At 38.8% G+C, this 19,629-nt stretch overlaps 1 protein-coding gene across 3 annotated transcripts in view; it reads left to right on the forward strand.

Annotated features, from left to right (window-relative positions):
- Positions 1-19,629, forward strand: part of scaf8 (SR-related CTD-associated factor 8) — a 237,750-nt gene that overhangs the window by 108,200 nt on the left and 109,921 nt on the right. For all 3 annotated transcript variants that reach the window (XR_010018938.1, XR_010018940.1, XM_063056008.1), the window contains exons 7-10: positions 1,367-1,540; positions 7,245-7,324; positions 11,689-11,806; positions 12,851-12,982. Coding sequence is in view for 1 of the 3 variants with exons in the window: in XM_063056008.1 (XP_062912078.1) it covers positions 1,367-1,540; positions 7,245-7,324; positions 11,689-11,806; positions 12,851-12,982 (504 nt within the window). In the remaining 2 variants the exon portion in view is untranslated. The remainder of the gene's footprint in view (positions 1-1,366; positions 1,541-7,244; positions 7,325-11,688; positions 11,807-12,850; positions 12,983-19,629) is intronic.

The raw sequence follows: 19,629 nt of genomic DNA on the forward strand, positions 1-19,629 counted from the left end.
GCCAAATGGTCTGTTTCCATCCTGCACAATTCCTTGATTGTGTCCCTGATGCATGCACTGAAATACAAATGATTGTATCTGCTTAGTTAGATAAATAGTTGAATGGATGGAAACTCTTACAGTCTCGGCTAGTTTGCATACTGTCCCCAGTGCCTGCAACTTTGCACAGTTGTATTTAGGTATACAGCAGTTAAACAATTGGTACTCCTTTTTATTCTGTAAATATTAGGGTGGGTGACAAAACTGGAAACCAAGTAAATGTCAAAATATTTGCATTTTCCTAATTGGTGAAGCTTATTTACTGTGTTGAAAACAAACCACTTTTAAAATAAGCATATTAAATGTATTTTAGGCAGAGTCTGTAGATAATCAAGTTTGAGGCGCTGACATTTGCAAAGTATAGTGTTTTGTTCCCAGTCTTTCAGTGCACTGAAATACAAATGGTGTTTATCTTTAAAGAAAATTCCCTTTTATTGTTGGACAGTGAGAGAAATGCTTTTTTATTTGGAAACAAGTGATATGTATTTATATCTAATTGTTCGTAACCTAGTTCCAGCCATTTGTAATAATAATATTTATGATAGAACTATGCAAATGTCTTGGGGGAGAGACATATATATATATACACACACATACACACACACACAGACTCTAGCACAATGCTGTATCAATACATTTTCTTATAAACCTTCCGTATTATTGTGTACTAACACAAGAACTCATTCTAATAAAGGCATTAGATACTTAGTTTACAACTCCTGTGATAGCAAACAGATTTCCTAAGCTAATAAGATGCAGGAATTAAGTGATGCATTTAATACATTGAAAAAGCTTCCACCTGTTGTAGTCAAGCAAAGACACCACCGTGCTATACTGATTTTGTTTTAAATCTGTAATGAGATTTAATTTTAATCCTCACTATATATGATTACATTTATTAAAAAAAAATGGGGAGGAATCAACCAAGTCCTTGGCAGCTCTTGGCAAAGCAAATAAATCCCATAGTCCTATTTCTCCTTGTACTTCTGCATTATTTGTTCTCTCATAGCCTCATCAACTGCCCTTTACTCTTTTTACCATTAGCTTATATTTCAGCATTTACTCGAGTGAATTAATCTACCATCATGTTTTTAGGATGTGGGAGGAAACAGGTAACCCAGCTGAAACCAGTGAGATCACAGAAAGGATGTGGGGAGCTCAGGATATAGCCAGGTCTTCGAGGTGGCAGTGCCAAACAGCCCACTCCTAACATTGTAGTAGAATCTGGCTATCAGCTTTATTAACACTTTTTCCAATGTCGGGTACATTTCTGATGTAGATTCAATATTGTATATAACTAATATTGTTATCTTCACTTTGTGTAAAGCTCCAGCAGTTGGTGCAGAACCTTCAGATGCAGCAACAGAAACCTCAGCCATCTCTACTTCAGGCTCTTGATGCTGGGCTTGTTGTCCAACTCCAGGCACTCACAGCGCAGCTGACGGCAGCGGCAACAGCAAATACTCTCAACCCATTGGAACCTCGTCTTAACTTTAACAAGGTACAGTAATACAATTGCATTTCAGAACTAATATAAAACAACATATTTTACACTGGACTAACATGATATATTTACCAAAAGCAGAATTTTGTAAATAATAAAACATTTGCACTTAACATACACAAAATGCTGAAGGAGTTCTGCAGGTGAGGCAGCATCTATGGAAGAAAGTACATTCAGCGTTTCAGGCCGAAACCCTTCAGTAGGCCTGTATATTCTCCCTGTGACCGTGTGGGTTTCCTTCCGTATTCCAAAGATATGAGTTAGGGTTAGGGTTAGATATGAGTTGTAGACGTGCTACTTTGGAGAATGTAACAACAGTAGTAGGCTGCCCCCAGCAAATCCTTTGTGTGTTGGTTGTTAACACAAATGATACATTTCACCGTGTATGTAAATAATTCTGAATCTGAATCTATTCCTGTTATTCAGTAAATCATTGTTGTTTTCAATATTTTGAAATGAAGTTGTGATTTTTTTTTAATGAAGAATTAGTTTCTCCATTCTCTTCACAAAATATGGATGTAGGAATTCATTTATTACTCAGCTACATCATATTCAGATTCTATCTATGACCTTAAAATATTTTCACAACTAAGCATTCTAATTGGAGTCTAACTAATAGTTTATAAAATTTGTAGAGACATCCTTATTCTGTGGCTCTGTTTATAAGCCACAATTCATGTGTTTTCTTTTTAGAGATACCTTATGATCTTTCTTGATAGCATGAACATTGATTTCTCTATCCTTTGGTAATTTCTTCTCCCACCTCCCCCTTCTCTATTTCCATTCCCCATTCTGGTTCACCTCTTACCAGTACCTTCCTCTGGTGCCCTTCCTCTTTCCCCTTCTTCAAAAGTCTATTGTCCTCTCCTATTGGATTCCTCCTTCAGCCCTTCACTTCTTTCCACCTATCACCTCCCAACTTCCTTTATATCCCGTCCCTGCCCACACATATATTCCCCCTCACTTGGTTTCACCTATCACTGCCAGCTTGTACTCCTTCTCTTCCCACCACCACCTTATTCTGGCTTCTTTCCCCCTTCTATCCAGTCCAGATGAAGGATCTCAGTCTGAAAAGTCGACTGATTATTTCCCTCCATTGATGATGCCTGTCTTGCTGAATTCCACCAGCAGATTTTGTGTGTTGATCCCAATTTGTTTGTCCTGCTCATTTTTACTTTAGCTGATTTTTATGCTCATCCGATATCTGTTAATGTTTATAATGTCTGCAATAGTTGAGGCAGCAAAGTCATGGTCCAGTGTGTATTTTGGAAACCTGATATACTTAAAACCATAGTTGTAGATTAATTGAAAGGATAACAGAGATTGAAAGCTGTAATTATGAGAGGGAGTTGAAAGATGGAGACAACTTTTTCTGAAGCTGAAAAGCCAAAAAGGTTTAATAGAGGCTTTTGAAACTCAGAGGACGATGTTTCCTTTAGATTGGGAGCTCGTGATTACAGGTCATCAGTTTTGTCTCTTTATAGTCTTCAGCCAAGATGCTCACAGCTTCATGCAATTTTATTAGTTTAACATGGGAAAAAAAATCTGCTTTTCATGTTATTAGTCTGTGCCCTGTAGACGCAGCAGCATTACAGTTACCCATAAACAAATTTTTCAATGTTGCCTCGCAAATAAATTTCTGGGATTTTTTTTTGTAAGATCAATTGAAAAAGATAGAAATTAGGATGGACTTTCACACAAGCCTGGCTGTGCTGCACACAAAAAATGGTAAGGTCAAGATAATGTTAAAAAAAGATTTTTTTCCCAGTGATTTAACACTTTAGAGATGTTGAATCAGATAACATTATTTTATTAAAAATATCATTGGACAAATAAATGAAAGAAGATATCAGTTGGGTTGGATGGGAAAGGATGGAAGTAAGCCAGGGTAGAAATAAATAGTAGGGTGCCCCCATTGGAACATATTGCCCGTTTCTTCATTTGGAATGTTTGTCCCTTTTTTAAAAAAAATTGAGGAATAAGATCCTAATACAGTCATCATTCCCTGTTCCTATTGTTTTAGTTGTCATTGTAAATGATTTCTTCCTCCAAGTGCAACCTATTGTATAGTCCTCTTTTGTTTTTATCCCTTTTTTGGCAACAGAACTTTGTTATTTTAGTTCCACTCGTGGAACATTCCCTTCAGACGTGTACTCTTATCTTTTTAAGATACTTCATGATTGTTTTTTATGCCCCCCCAGGTTTCAATCTCTTCCTTCTTCCTCACCTCTTTTTGTAACTTCTTTGTTTTACCTTAAAGAAAGAAAAGCAGTATGCTCTCCTTTTATATTCATTCTCTTTGTAAATTTATCTTGGCAACTGACTGGAAGGACATTCTGTATTTGCTGGTAGTTCGTAAATTTCAGTGGATGTGAAATGAAAGTTTTACATTGTATGTAAAATCTAGGTAACATCACCCCAAATTGCTGATGGTATGATTATTTTTTACTCTTAATTACAATGAATGGTACCTCTTTTTAAATTTTCACTTTCTGAAATAACGCCTCTGATTATTACTACAATATTTTAAGATTATGAATCCTTCAGATTTATTATCCCAGTTTTGTATGGTGTTTTCACAGTAGCAGTATAGTGCAAAGACATGAAATTACCATCAATTACCAAGTAAATCATGTAGAAATGTGTATTGAGATCATATGTTTAATTGCTACTGGTGCTTGTTTTCATCTTACAGTGCCTTGGAAAAGTATTCAGCCCCCAGAACTATTTTCACATTTTATTGGCTCATTTTCTAAATTTAAAACATATTGAAGTAGGAGTTTTTTAAGCTAATGTACAAAATGTTATGTATCATGTCAAATCAAAAGAAAAATTCCAAAACCTGATGATAAGTTACTAAAAATTAAAAACCAAAATTGTGAGGCTGAAAAATTATTACTGTCCTTTGTAATTATGAGACTGACTTCCCTTAGGTGCCTATGTACAGTACTACCTTACAAACTTACCCAACTTGTTGATGTAGAAAATTGGAGGATCATCTGTTTTCAATGAATTCATAAGAATAAATACCTCCTCTCTGTAAGATCCAACAGTATGGCAGATTTTCAACAGACCAACCCAAAATGAAGGCACAAGAGCATTCAAGACAAGTCAGGGAAATTATAATAGAGAAACACAAATCTGGGAAGGGTCCAAGACCAGCTCAAAGGCACAGAACATACCTTGGAGCTCAGTGCAATCTATCATTTTTTTTTATAAGGTGGAAAAAATTATAGCACCACAGCCCCACTGCCTAGGAGTGACACTTGTAAGACAGGCTATTATGGGGCCATCAATCGCACTGAGCTGAGAAGTCAGTGGCTGTAACTGGAGATGAAATTCATGGCTCAACAATCTCTGTGGTCTTGCACAAGAAGAGTATTGATGGAAGTGTTAAGGAAGAAGCCCTGGCTTTAAAAAGAAACATATCCTTGCCTGTAACAACTTTGCAAAGTGTCAGCTAAAAGGTACTGTAATGATGTGGAAGAAGGTCTTGGTGTCAGATGAGACTAAATTGAATTTTTTGGCCTCAACATTAAGCGGTACTTGTGTGACTCTTAATGCTGCGCCGCAGCCAGGTAACACCATCCATACTGTAAAGTACGGTGGATGTAGCGTCATGCATTGGGGATGCTTTTCAGTAGCAGGGACTGGAAATCGTGTCAGGATTGATGGAAAAATGAATGCTGCCAAATATGGAGAGATTATGGCTTAAAAACCTTCTAGCCTTAAACTGAGAAGAAAGTTTAGCTTTCGGCAGGACAACAACCCAAAGTACACTGCCAGAGCAACCATGCTTCAAATGAAGACAATTCATGTCCTTGAGTGGCCCAGTCAGAGTCCTGACCTTAACCCAGTTGAACGTCTCTGGCAAGACCTCAAGCTTCCTGTCAGCCGCTGTTCCCCAACTAACTTGGTACAGCTTGAGCAATTTTGAAAGGAGGAATGGGCAAATCTTGCTCCGTCATATTGTGCAAAGCTAATAGAGACTTCTCCAAAATGACTACTAGCTGTAATAGCTATGAGAAGTGGTTCAGCTAAGTACTATGCAAAGGGGAGGGATAAATACTTTTAAAATGCTGACATTTCACTTTTTGAATTTTTAGTTTTTCATGCTTTACAATTTTCCCTTTTTTTTTTGGTGTTATACTATGAAAAAAGGAGCAAGTTAATATCCTCAGTTAAATTGTTCAAAGTTCCTGGTTGTAAAACTCATTTATGTGAACAAAGAGTTGGGGGTGGAATACTTTTTCAAGGTACGATATGTGCTTTGAGTCTACAACCAAATAAATACACTATGAAAATGGTTACCATTCTCCTTTGAAATGGCAGTGCTATCTAATTTTACTCTTGTTATATTGTAGAACAGCTTAATTGGTACGTATAAAAATATCCATATTGTAATTTTGCAATGCAGCAAGAGTTGTAATTGCTTGACAGCTCCAGTTTGGCTAGTAATTCATAAACTAGATTTTGTAACACTTGCCAAACTAGCTCTTTCTCCCAGTTCAGATGTACAATTTATTTGATGTAAAAAGATGGTAGTGCTGCAGAGGCAGAAGGAAATGCTGATTTATTTTCTGTGCATTGTTGAGCAAGTTCTGATAGATGGGATTAATGTAGAATACGTTAAGCCATAGAGATGGTCTACGTGGATGTGCACACAAGATGGGAGAGAAATTGAATGTGCCAGTCCACGTCCATGGAGGAAAATGGGCAGTTAATGTTTCAGGTTGACACCTTTATCTAGACTGAAAGGTAAAGGGGAGTTAACTGGTAGAAAAAGGTACAGGGAAAGGGTGGAGCAGCAGCTAGCTCATGACAGATGGATCTGGATAGGAGGGATAATCAGATGAAAGAGGGAGTGTAAGTAGTGACAGAAGTTGGGAGGTGATAAGTGGAGGCAACACAAGGCTGAAGATGATGGAATCTAATAGTAGAGGTAGGTGGAGTGTGGAATCAAGTGAGGGAGGTGTGGAGGGCAGTTGGGACGGTGGAAAAGGATACCAGTGGGAGGAATGTATCGATGATGGACCGATGTGGTGAGTGTTAGAATGGATTAATACAGAAAGAATTGGATGAATTATGAGGAGAGGAAAAATGGAACGGGGAAACAGTTTAGCAGAAGTTGGAGAAATTGAGATTGCATCGGTGGAATATGAGGTGCTGTTGCACTTGTTTCTACTTAGCCTCACCGTGGCAGTGGAGGAAGCCAAGGACATCTTTTGGTGTGGGAATGGGAAATTGAATTAAAAGGGCTAGCAACTAGGAAGTCTGGATGACCATGGAGGACAGAGCATAGGTGTTTCGTGCACTGGTCACCCAGTTTGTGCCGAGTCTCACCAATATGAAGGGAAATCATATCAGGAGCACCAGATGTAATAAGTAAAGCTGAGGTATGTGCATGTGAATAACTGCCTCACCTGGAAAGATTGTTTAGGGCCTTTCGTGGTGCTGTAGGGATAGACACTAACTGTAGGGACTGTTCTTATGACTAAGTATCAAAGAAGCAGGCTGTATTTGGGGTAAAGAAGCCTATGGCAAACTAAACACATTAATAGAATTGAAGAAATCTCTGTTTCTGTAGGAAATACCTATTGGAATCCTAACAACGTGTGTGCATTGACAGAACTGTGTGGCCAAACACTATCAAAACAACTGGTTGAGAAATACCAATTTTGACATGTATAATTTATTGCAGAAACTCCTAGATAGATTTGAATATGATGAAGAGCATGATCCCTCAGATGAAGCTAAGAAAGAAACATCTACATCCCAGCTGTAAGAATATTTTTCATTCATATACTTTATTCCCCCCAATTGTATATTGGTGTATTTCTTCTGTGAATCCTGGGACAGAATGCAGTATTTTCATTTTGTTATGTAAAGAAATTAGAGATGCAATGGAATGAAAGTGGATGTTTTATGTATGTTTGTAATTAATATTTTCTGAAAATAATGTTTGAAATGTGTATCAGAAATTAAATTTCTTTGTGCTTTATATGATTCCTGAAAGAGTTTTTTGCAATTTACTTCACAATTTTACTTTGATCTTCAGGAGAGGTGTACACCTGATAAGAAGTGGGGGAGGGGTTGGGGGGGGAAGAGACTGGCAAACAAAACCGTAATGCTTAGCTTATAATCATAACTTTGCTTCAAATTCTGTTCCTTATTTGCAGTGCATATTTGAACTATGAAAACTTGAGAATGCATGTCACACAATTAGAGTGCATGTAATATTCAGAATACGATGATGGTTTGTTTATGCCTTTTTAGGAAAGATTTATTTAAAATAAAAATGAAGCAGTTTTTTTTATAGATTTCAGATTTTTTGATGCAAGACAAACTGTAGGAAGTTCCCATGTTACATTAGGTTCTGTCCCTGAGAACTGCCAATGAACTAATTTTTCTGAAAGTCAAACTATCTTAGTGAAGGTCAATTAACATGAACATTTATACAGAATTATGTAAAAGCTTGGAGGTATGTGTATATGTGTGTGTATATATTGTATGTATGTGTACATATGTGTATATGTATATATGTGTGTATGTATGTAGATATTTGTATGTGTGTGTGTATACACACACTCCCACACCCACACCCTTTAAAAAGTATTCACTCACCACCGCCCCCCCCCGAAAGTTTTCATGTTTTATTGTTTTACAACATTGAATCACAGTGGATTTAATTTACTTTTTTTGACACTGATCAACAGAAAAAGACTCTTGCGGTCAAAGTGAAAACAGATCTCTACAAAGTGATCTAAATTATAAATATAAAACACAAAATAATTGATGCAGAAGTATTCACCCCTTTCAAGTCAGTATTTAGTAGATGCAGCTTTGGCAGCAAGTACAGCCTTGTGTCTGTGTGGATAGGTCTCTATCAGCTTTGCACATCTGGACACTGTAATTTTTCCCCATTCTTCTTTACAAAACTGCTCAAGCTCTGTCAGATTGCATGGGGATAGTAAATGAATAGCTCTTTTTGAGTCCTGCCACAAATTCTCAGTTGGATTGAGGTCTGGGTTCTGACTTGGCCACTCCAGGATATTAACTTAAGTTGTTTTTAACCTATTCCTGTGTAGCTTTGGCTTTATGCTTGGGTTATTGCCTTGCTGGAAAACAAATCTCCTCCCAAGTTGCAGTTCTCTTCCAGATTGCATCAGGGTCTCCTCCAAGATTTCCCTGTATTTTGCAGCATTCATTTTACCCTCTAACTTTACAGGCCTTCCAAGGCCTGCTGCAGTGAAGTATCACCACAGTGTGATGCAGCCAACACCATGCTTCACAGTAGGGATGGTGTGTTTCTGATAATGTACATTATTTGGCTTATGCCAAACATGATGTTTAGTCTGATTGCCAAAAAGCTCAATTTTGATATCATCAGACCATTGAACTTTCTTCCAGCTGATTTCAGAGTCTCCCACATGCCTTCTGGCAAACTAGCCATGATTTCATGTGAGTTTTTTCAATAGTGGCTTTCTCTTCACTACTGTCCCATAAAGCTGTGACTGGTGAAGCACCCAGGCAACAGCTATGAGTGCAGTTTCTCCCATCTCAGCCACTGAAGCTTGTAACTCGTCCAGAGATGTCATGGGTCTTTTCGTGATCTCCCTCACTGGTCCCCTTCTTGCACGGTTAATCAGTTTTTGAGAATGACCTGCTCTAGGCAGATTTACAGCTTTGCTATATTCTTTCCCTTTCTTGATGGCTGACTTAACTATACTCAAAGGGATATTCAGTAACTTGGAAATCTTGTATCCATCTCCTGACTTGTGCTTTTCAATAACCTTTTTGCGGAGTTGCTTGGAGTGTTCTTTTGTCTTCATGGTGTAGTTGTGGCCAGGATACTGACTCACCAGCAGTTGAACTTTCTAGATGCAGGTTTATTTTTACTACAATCAATTGAAACACCTTGACTGCATACAGGTTTTATATATAGCTAGGATACAACTAATTATGTGACTTCTAAAACTAATTGACTTGCACCAGTGATGATTTGGTGTGTCGTATTAAAGGGGGTGAATACTTGTGCAATCAATCATTTTTTGTGTTATATATTTGTAATGAATTGAGATCACTTTGTAGAGATCTGTTTTCACTTTTACACGAAAGAGACCTTTTCTATTGATCAGTGTCAAAAAAGCCAAATTAAATCGACCATGATTCAGTGTTGTAAAACAATAAAACATGAAAACTTTCGGGGGGGGGGAATACTTTTTATAGGCACTGTAGTAGCATGTTACACAGTACTGTATTTGTCAACATAGAGCTGAGAACGAGTTTGTAAATCTGGCGGTAGCAAAGGATGCTGGGGATAGCTTGGATGGAGTGCTGGGGTGGGTTGACGTGGGTGCAGATACACCCAGCCCTGAGACACTAGCAAGGTCATTTGATTCCAACCAATTGGTTTGTTGCAAAAGGATCTACTACTTTCTAGGCGTATATGGCAAATAAACACTTATCAAGCTTCCAGCTGAGTACAGCTATAGATTGTAACCATAATTGGTTTATTGATCATTACAGAATGTCTCTCTGGTGCTTCCCATACCCTCCCGTTTCCTTTCCCTTTTCCCAACTGTGATTCCTGTATCCCTACCCCCTTTCCACTCTCAGTCTACAGTAGAGACTCATATCAGAATCGGGTTTATCATCATTCATGTATGTCATGAAATTTTTTTTCTGTGTGTGGCAATACAATAAAATTACTACAGTACTTTATATGTTAGCAACAGTAAAAAGAATCCAGTATTTTGATGACCTTAAAGAATCAGTGGATGGTATGTTGTTTGATGAGAAATAATAGAAGAGACTTCCATTGTCAGTTTTCTAAGCAAATCTGGTATGTCCTCCTGTGAACCAGCAGCTGCATTCTTTTAAAAAAAAACTATCTATATGTTTGATAACATCAGAGAGGATATGTGTAATCCTTTTTTGAAGATTGGTTGTCTTTTGAATGAACCAGCTGCTATACCTATTCCACAACTTTTGAAGATATTTACATTTCTTTAACTTGCTTTCCCATATCAAAAGATGCTTAGTTATGGGAACATTTGTGTAAAGACAGATTACTGCAAATCAGATCATATAGGGTAACAGGTAACCTTGAGAGTCGTCATACTTTATTTGCTTGCTATGACATATGAGGTTCTACCATGTCCATTTAATTGAAAATGAATTTGCAATTGAAGTAGCATTTTGTTTCTTGGAACTTAATTATTTAAATTTAATAATTTCTGCTTCTAGTTATAAAACTGATAATATGTCACAGCAATTGCAATAATAGGTGATAATATATTTGGTTTTTAAGTCAAGGATCACAGGAGAAAAAGCTAAAGTAAGAAAGCCATTTCACAGCTGATCAGTATTAAACAGCTCATTATTAAAATTCTTACCTCTGTCTCCTTTGCATTTCTACAAAGAAAAGTTATGGTATGATAAATCAAGTAATGTACTGTGTCAGCCTGTAGCATTTTGTGTTCAAGGATAATAACATGTTGGCTTCAGTGTGTAAATTCAGTTCTCTCTTCTTCTTTAGATCAGTAATTGATACCATAGTTCAGTTCCCAGAGGAAGCAGAGAATCTATCCCTTCAATTGTTTGTGCTGCTGAATTATTTGTATTAATCAGCAGCCATTAAGCAGATGGAACCGTGCATAATATTTCCAGTGGATCACTGAAAAATGTTTTCAAAATCATACTGAGACTTATTTTTAAGCATTCACCTACAAAGCAGCTGATACTTCTAATTTATGTTGCATATCAGTTCAATATTGGATTTAGCAACCAAGTTGCAAGTATTTTTGTGTATTAAAAATACTAGGGAATACTAGTTCTAAGCAATAATTTCAGGTCAGATTAAACTAGCAAATGATTTTAATGAAACTGGAGTTTTTAATGTTCATCATCTGAAGAAGAAATAACATGCTTTGGTGTAATTCTAATGATAAGCATGTATATCCTGACGTACATATTTGTAAAATTGCTGTCTGATTTAAATACAGATGAAATGTTCAGATATACTGTGTTATTTTGAAACCCTGTATATGCTACTCAGTTAACTGTTAATTTTTGCTAGCGCTTCTTAGAGAAGTACTGTTGATTGCATCTATTTGGTAAACGGTTACCTCTTTGACTTGCAGACCTCTTGTAACTGAGACCATGAACACATCACTTTTTCAGCAGCTGGCTGAGCAGTTCCAGCAGCAAAACTTTGAGCAGCTTCAGCAGCAGCTGATGGAGCAACAACAGACCCAGCAGGTACATGCAGAGGCATGAAGATTCATTGTTAATAGAATCAGCATGTATTTATATATGCTAGTAAACTCTCAGATACTGTTTTTTTAAAAAAAAAGTTTGTAAACTGCTTCAGTTGTGATGACTACAGGAAAAACTCTTAAGTGAAGAAATATTGTACTTTCCAAGTGATGCACCTTAGGTTATGTTTCCAATATTTTCCTTGAAACAGTCAGTATTTTTATTTTGTTTGTGGACATGTGAAGATTTTAATCGTGCATGGAAAGCTAAGTATAAATAGACACATTTTCCACTGTTTCATACAATAATGTTTTGCTAGGTAAAACAGCTCTGCCATCAGAACCAAAATTCTACTCATCATTTTTCTTGCGTCGCTGTCAAATAATTATCTGTAATCCATAAAGCACAGATCCAAAAACCTCTCTTCACTTCTTTTGCTAGCTTTGGCTCTCAAACCAAATACTATTGGTGTTTGCATCTGTTTTAATGGTTGAGTTTATGTTTGAGGCATTCTTCCAGCAATTTTGCACAAATCAACATTAAAACTTTCTGAAGCTTTTGATATGTTACAGATGAGAAAATAATTTGCAGTACCAAATGCAATTTCCCTGCACCTGATTAATAGTATTTTTAATTAGTATTTGAAATCATGGTCTGCAGATGTTGTGTTCCTCTTGGCTGTGCATTATGCTTGCAAGTAAATGCAGTTTATTATTCTAATCTTCATGATTTTGCAGTTAATAATACACCCTAACTCACCTGGATAGAATAGGAAGGAAAATTCCATTCTCTCATATTGATATTTTGGTAATTCTAGAATGATATACATATAAATTTATGCTTATTGGCTGTTTGAAACACATTAATCCTGTATACACCACAGTGGTATCAGAAATTTGTTCTTTAAATGTAGCCAGGAGTTTGCAAAACATGAACAACCTGTTATTCTAGTAAGTATCTACATATGAGTCTGTAGCGTTTGGATAGTTATGGACAATGAGCACAGTTTTCCTCAGGTGTATAATTGTGAAATGCTTCATTTTGTAGAATGCAGCATTGGATAGTCAAGAGGTAACTTTTGGATCTGAACAATCAGCCACTCCATCCCAGGGGAGCACTCACCATCAGCAACAAGAGCAGGAAGTAAGAGTAGAAGATCCACTTGAACAACAACAGCAGGTAGAAGAGAAAAGGATATGTTGTGTTTATTTTATACTGTCTGAGATTGTAAACATACTTGCAGTCTTGCTTATGGAGTTTCTATTTTTTAATCTGAAATTATATATAATATAAATTGTGTGTTATACTTTTATATACCATATCCAAAAAAGTATCATAAGCTTTATATTAGTGTCAGTTAATGGGGAGTGGTTATCTTGTATTTGTTAAGTTTTGAGGCCTACTTTTGTTACAACAGAGTAAGATAGCTGGTCTATCGGTACTTGCCTGACAAAGTGCCAACTTAAAAATGTGGTAATTGAATGGAGCTATCTCATCATGCACCATACTGGGTTATTTGAAAAAAAAGGGGGAACATTGGAATGAGTTGTGAGAGTTCATTTCATCTCTGTCAAATCCTTGAGAAAAAGGGACCTAGTTTTATAACTTTTCTGATTGAATCCCAACCAATTCTGCTGCATTTTCCATTCCTGAGCCTCATTATGTAGTCCATTTCAAATGTTTTTAAGCTCATTCTTAGAATTAGAGATACACAACTCATAAACGAACCCTTCACCAACTCGTCCATGCGAACGATGAGTTAACCTGAATTAGTCCCACTTGCATGCATTTCGTCCATATCTCTCCAACCCTTTCCGTTCAATGTACCTGTCTAAATGTCTTTCAAATGTTGTAATTGTCTCTGCTTCTGTCATTTTCTCTGACAACTCATTCCATGTACTTAACCACTCCCTGTGAATAAAACTACCACCCTAGATTACCTTCAAATAATGCCCCTCACCTTAAACCAGTGCCCTTTAGTTTTAGACATCCCTCACCCTGGGGATAAGATTGTGACTGTTCACCATATGATTGCTAACAGTCAAAACAAGCTGACTACATCTAACTTGTCCTTGCCTTTTCAGATGAATATAGGTCCTGTCTCAGAATCCCTTCCAGTAACTTTCCCACCACTGATGTTACATTCACCGGCCTGTATTTCCCCGACTTTTCTGCAGCTCTTCTTAAATATAACCAAAAGATTAGCTAACTTGATAATAGCATATGAGGGGTGATTGATAAGTTTGTGGCCTAGAGTAGACGGAGTCAAGTTTAGAAAACCTAGCACATTTATTTTTCCTACATTTACACACTTAGTCCAGCGCTCGTGGAGCATACAGATCCCTTCTTTGTAGAAGTCGGCGCCTTGGACCTCCAGAAAATGGTCCACAGCAGGGGTGATTGATAATTTCGTGGCCTAAGGTAGAAGGAGACGAGTTATTAACTACAAACTTCCTGCATTTTCACTCAAAGAGTTGAACTGCACGTGCATGTAACGAGAGCCGTATAACTCATCTCCTCCTACCTTAGGCCACAAACTTATCAATCACCCCTTCTGTGGACCAGCTGGAGGTCCAAGACGCTCTCGTTACGTGTACTTGCAGTTCAACTCTGAGTGATAATGTGGGTGTGTTTAAACTAAGTAGTGGGGCGGGAGGGGACGAACTGGAAATATAAGGATGGAGTTAAAGGGAAAGTGAGAATAAGAAAAGTTAAAAAAGACAACAGAATCAACAGAGCAGAAAGCTCAAGAAGGGATCGTACAGTATGGCCAAGTGAAATTGGAATTGATATGAAGGGTGAGGGGAGTAATGAATTAAAAGTATTATATATAAAGTATAAGAAATAAAATAAATGAGCTTGAAGCACAGTTGGAAATTGGCAAGTATGATGTTGTGGGAATAACAGAGACATGGCTTCAAGTGGACAGGGCCTGGGAAGTGAATATTCAAAGGTATACATCCTGTGGAAAGGACAGACATGGGCAGAGGGGGTGGGGTGGCTCTGTTGGTGAAGAATGATATTTCAGTCCCTTGCGGGGGGTGGTGGGGGACATAGAATCAGGGGGCGTAGAGTCAGTATGGATAGAACTGAGAAATTCGAAGGGTAGCAAGACCCTATGGGAGTTATCTACAGGCCCCCAAACAGTAGTCTGGATGTAGGGTGTAAGTTGAATCAAGAGTTCAAATTGTCATGCCGCAAAGGTAATGCTACAGTTGTTATGGGCGATTTCAACATGCAGGTTGACTGGAAGAATCAGGTTGGTACTGTACTCCAAGAAAGGGAGTTTGTGGAGTCCCTCCAAGGTGGATTCTTAGAACAGCTTGTACTGGGCCTACCAGAGAGAAGGCAATTCTAGATTTAGTGTTGTGCAATGAACCGGATTTGATCAGGGACCTCGAGGTAAAGGAGCCATTAGGAGATAGTGACCATAATATGATAAGTTTTAATCTACAAATTGAGAGGGAGAAGGGAAAATCGGAAGTGTTAGTATTACAGTTGAACAAAGGGAACTATGGAGCTATGAGGGAGGAGCTGGCCAGTGTTCAATGGAACAATACCCTAGCAGGGATGACAGTGGAACAACAATGGCAGGTATTTCTGGGAATAATGCAGAAGGTGCAGGATCAGTTCATTCTAAAGAGGAGGAAAGATCCTAAAGGGAGTAAGGGGAGGCCGTGGCTGACAAAGGAAGTAAAGGACAGTATAAAAATAGAAGAGAAGAAGTACAAACCCCATTTCTAGAAAAGTTGGGATATTTTCCAAAATGCAATAAACAAAAATCTGTGATATGTTAATTCACGTGAACCTTTATTTAACTGACGAAAGTACAAAGAAAAGATTTTCAATAGTTTTACTGACCAACTTAATTGTATTTTGTAAACATACACAAATTTAGAATTTGATGGCTGCAACACACTCAACAAAAGTTGGGACAGACGCCTGTTTACCATTGTGTTACATCACCTTTCCTTTTAATAACACTTTTTAATCGTATTGGAACTGAGGATACTAATTGTAGTAGAGTGGCAATTGGAAATTTTGTCCATTCTTGCTTGATATAAGACTTCAGCTGCTCAATAGTCCGTGGTCTCTGTTGTCTGGTTCTCCTCTTCATGATGTGCCATACATTTTCAATAGGAGATAAATCTGGACTGGCAGCAGGCCAGTCAAGCACACGCACTCTGTGTCTACAAAGCCACGCTGTTGTAGCCCGTGCAGAATGTGGTCTGGCATTGTCCTGCTGAAATAAGCATGGACGTCCTGGGAAGAGATGACGCCTTGATGGCAACATATGTCTCTCTCAAATTCTAATATACACCTCAGAGTCAATGATACCTTCACATACATGCAACTCACCCATGCTGTGGGTACTAATGCACCCCCATACCATCACAGATGCTGGCTTTTGCACCTTTCGCTGATAACAATCTGGATGGTGGTTTTCATCTTTGGCTCGGAGAACTCGACGCCTGTTTTTTCTGAAAACTAGCTGAAATGTGGACTCATCTGACCACAGCACACAGTTCCACAGTCTTTCGGTCCATCTGAGATGAGCTCGGGCCCAGAGAACTCGCCAGCGGTTTCTGCATAGAGTTGATGTATGGCTTCCTCCTTGCATAATACAGTTTCATGTTGCATTTCTGGATGCAGCGACGGACTGTGTTGAGTGACAATGGTTTTCCGAAGTACTCCCAAGCCCAGGTGGCTATAATTGTCACAGTAGCATGACGGTTTCTGAGGCAGTGCGGCCTGAGGGCTCGAAGATCACACGCATTCAACAGTGGTTTCCGACTTTGCCCTTTACGCACTGAGATGTCTCTGAATTCTCTGAATCTTTTCAGAATATTATGTACTGTAGATGTTGAAAGACCTAAATTCTCTGCAATCTTGCGTTGAGAAATGTTCCTTTTGAACTGACTAACAATTCTGTCACAAATTTTGGCACAAAGGGGTGAGCCACGACCCATCCTTGCTTGCAAAGATTGACCCTTTGATGGACGCTACTTTTATACCCAGTCACGATACCTCACCTGCTACCAATTAGCTTGCTTAATGTGAAGTCTTCCAAACCGGTGTTACTTGAATATTCTGTGCTCTTTTCAATCTTATTTTAACTCTGTCCCAACTTTTGTTGAGTGTGTTGCAGCCATCAAATTCTAAATTTGTGTATATTTACAAAATACAATTAAGTTGGTCAGTAAAACTGCTGAAAATCTTTGTACTTTTGTCAGTTAAATAAAGGTTCACGTAAATTAACATAACACAGATTTTTGTTTTTATTGCGTTTTGGAAAATATCCCAACTTTTCTGGAAATGGGGTTTGTATAACATAGCAAAGATGAGTGGGAAGCTGGACGATTGGGAAACTTTTAAAAAGCAACAGAAGATAACTAAAAAGACAATACGCGGAGAAAAAATGAGGTACAAAGGTAAACTAGCCAAGAATATAAAGGAGGATAGTAAAAGCTTCGTTAGATATGTGAAAAGGAAAAAATAGTTAAAGGCTGATTTATACTTCTGTGTCAACTCGACACCATAACCTACGCAAGTGACCTACGCGCATTGTAAGCATTTATACTTGTGCATTGGTGTGTCTGCGTCGCTCTGCAATTCGCGCACGTCACGCATGTGCACACACCTGCCCGTGCAAGGCTTCACGGTCATGGTAGTCTTTCTCGGGGTAAGCAAGAAGCGAGCGTCTTTTTTCGTAAAAGCGAAATGTGTCTTCCATAATTTTGGAGGTCTGTAAAGCTTTATGGAAAGCATTGCAGCCAGAATTCCTTCCCTGCCCTTCAGTCGCCCAATGGGAAGCTATTGCAGCGTAGGATGAAATGCGATGCTACCAAGCGGACCAATCACAGCTGTTGCGTTCTGCATTGCCGCGATGCGTAGTTACATTTTGGGAGAGGTACACGTCAGGCTACAGCGTAGGGATCCGCGTAGGCTCTGCGTAGGGTTCGCGGCCACATCGTACGTACGGCGTCGAGTTGACGCAGAAGTATAAATCAGCCTTGACCAAAATTGGGCCTTTGAAGACAGAACCGGGTGAATTTATTATGGGGAACATGGAAATGGCAGACGAGTTGAACAGGTACTTTGGATCTGTCTTCACTAGGGAAGACACAAACAATCTCCCAGATATAATAGTGGCCAAACGACCCAGGGTAATGAATGAACTGAAGGAAATTTATATTTGGCAAGAAATGGTGTTGGATAGACTGTTGGGTTTGAAGGCTGATACGTCCCCATAACCTGATGGTCTGCATGCCAGGGTACTTAAGGGGGTGGCTTTAGAAATCGTGGATACATTGGTAATCATTTTCCGATGTTCTATAGATTCAGGATCAGTTCCTGTGGATTGGAGGGTGACTAATGTTGTCCCACTTTTCAAGAGGGAGAGAGAAAACAGGGAATTATAGACCGGTTAGCCTGATGACAGTGGTGGGAAAGATGCTGGAGTCAATTATAAAAGATGAAATTATGACACATCTGGATAGCAGTAACAGGATCGGTCCGAGTCAGCATGGATTTACGAAGGGGAAATTGTGCTTGACTAATCTTCTGGAATTTTTTGAGGATGTAACTATGAAAATGGACAAGGGACAGCCAGTGGATGTAGTGTACCTGAACTTTCAGAAAGCCTTTGATAAAGTCCCACATAGGAGATTAGTGGGCAAAATTAGGGCACATGGTATTGGGGGCAGAGTACTGACATGGATTGAAAATTGGCTGGCTGACAGAAAACAAAGTGTAACGATTAACGGGTCTCTTTTGGAATGCGGTGACCAGTGGGGTACTGCAGGGTTCAGTGCTGAGACCGCAGCTGTTTACAATATATATTAATGATTTAGATGAGGGAATTAAAAGTAACGTTACCAAATTTGCAGATGACACAAAGCTGGGTGGCAGTGTGAAATGTGAGGAGGATGTTATGAGAATGCAGGGTGACTTGGACAGGCTGGGTGAGTGGGTAGATGCAGTTTAATGTGGATAAATGTAAGGTTATCCACTTTGGTGGTAAGAACAGGAAGGCAGATTATTATCTAAATGGAGTCTAGTTAGGAAAAGGGGAAGTACCACGAGATCTAGGTGTTCTTGTACGTCAGTCACTGAAAGCAAGCATGCAGGTACAGCAGGCAGTGAAGAAAGCTAATGGCATGCTGGCCTTCATAACAAGGGGAATTGAATATAGGAGCAAAGAGGTCCTTCTGCAGCTGTACAGGGCCCTGGTGAGACCACACCTGGAGTATTGTGTGCAGTTTTGGTCTCCAAATTTGAGGAAGGACATTCTTGCTATTAAGGGAGTGCAGCGTAGGTTCACAAGGTTAATTCCCAGGATGGCGGGACTGTCATATGTTGAAAGATTGGAGTGACTGGGCTTGTATACACTGGAATTTAGAAGGATGAGAGGGGATCTGATTGAAACATATAAGATTATTAAGGGATTGGACACACTGGAGGCAGGAAGCATGTTCCCGCTGATGGGTGAGTCCAAAACCAGAGGCCACAGTTTTAAGAATAAGGGGTAGGCTGTTTAGAACGGAGTTGAGGAAAAACTTTTTCACCCAGAGAGTGGTGGATATGTGGAATGCTCTGCCCCAGAAGGCAGTGGAGGCCAAATCTCTGGATGCTTTCAAGAAAGAGATGGATTAAGCTCTTAAAGATAGCAGAATCAAAAGTTATGGGGATAAAGCAGGAACTGGATACTGATTGTGGATGATCAGCCATGATCACAGTGAATGGTGGTGCTGGCTCAAAGGGCCGAAAATAGTCTATTGCCTGCTGGACTAAGTGTGTACATGTAGGAGGGGGCTATGTTGAAA

Source organism: Mobula hypostoma, chromosome 8 (assembly GCF_963921235.1).
Source record: "Mobula hypostoma chromosome 8, sMobHyp1.1, whole genome shotgun sequence".
Classification (NCBI taxonomy): Eukaryota; Metazoa; Chordata; class Chondrichthyes; order Myliobatiformes; family Myliobatidae; genus Mobula; species Mobula hypostoma.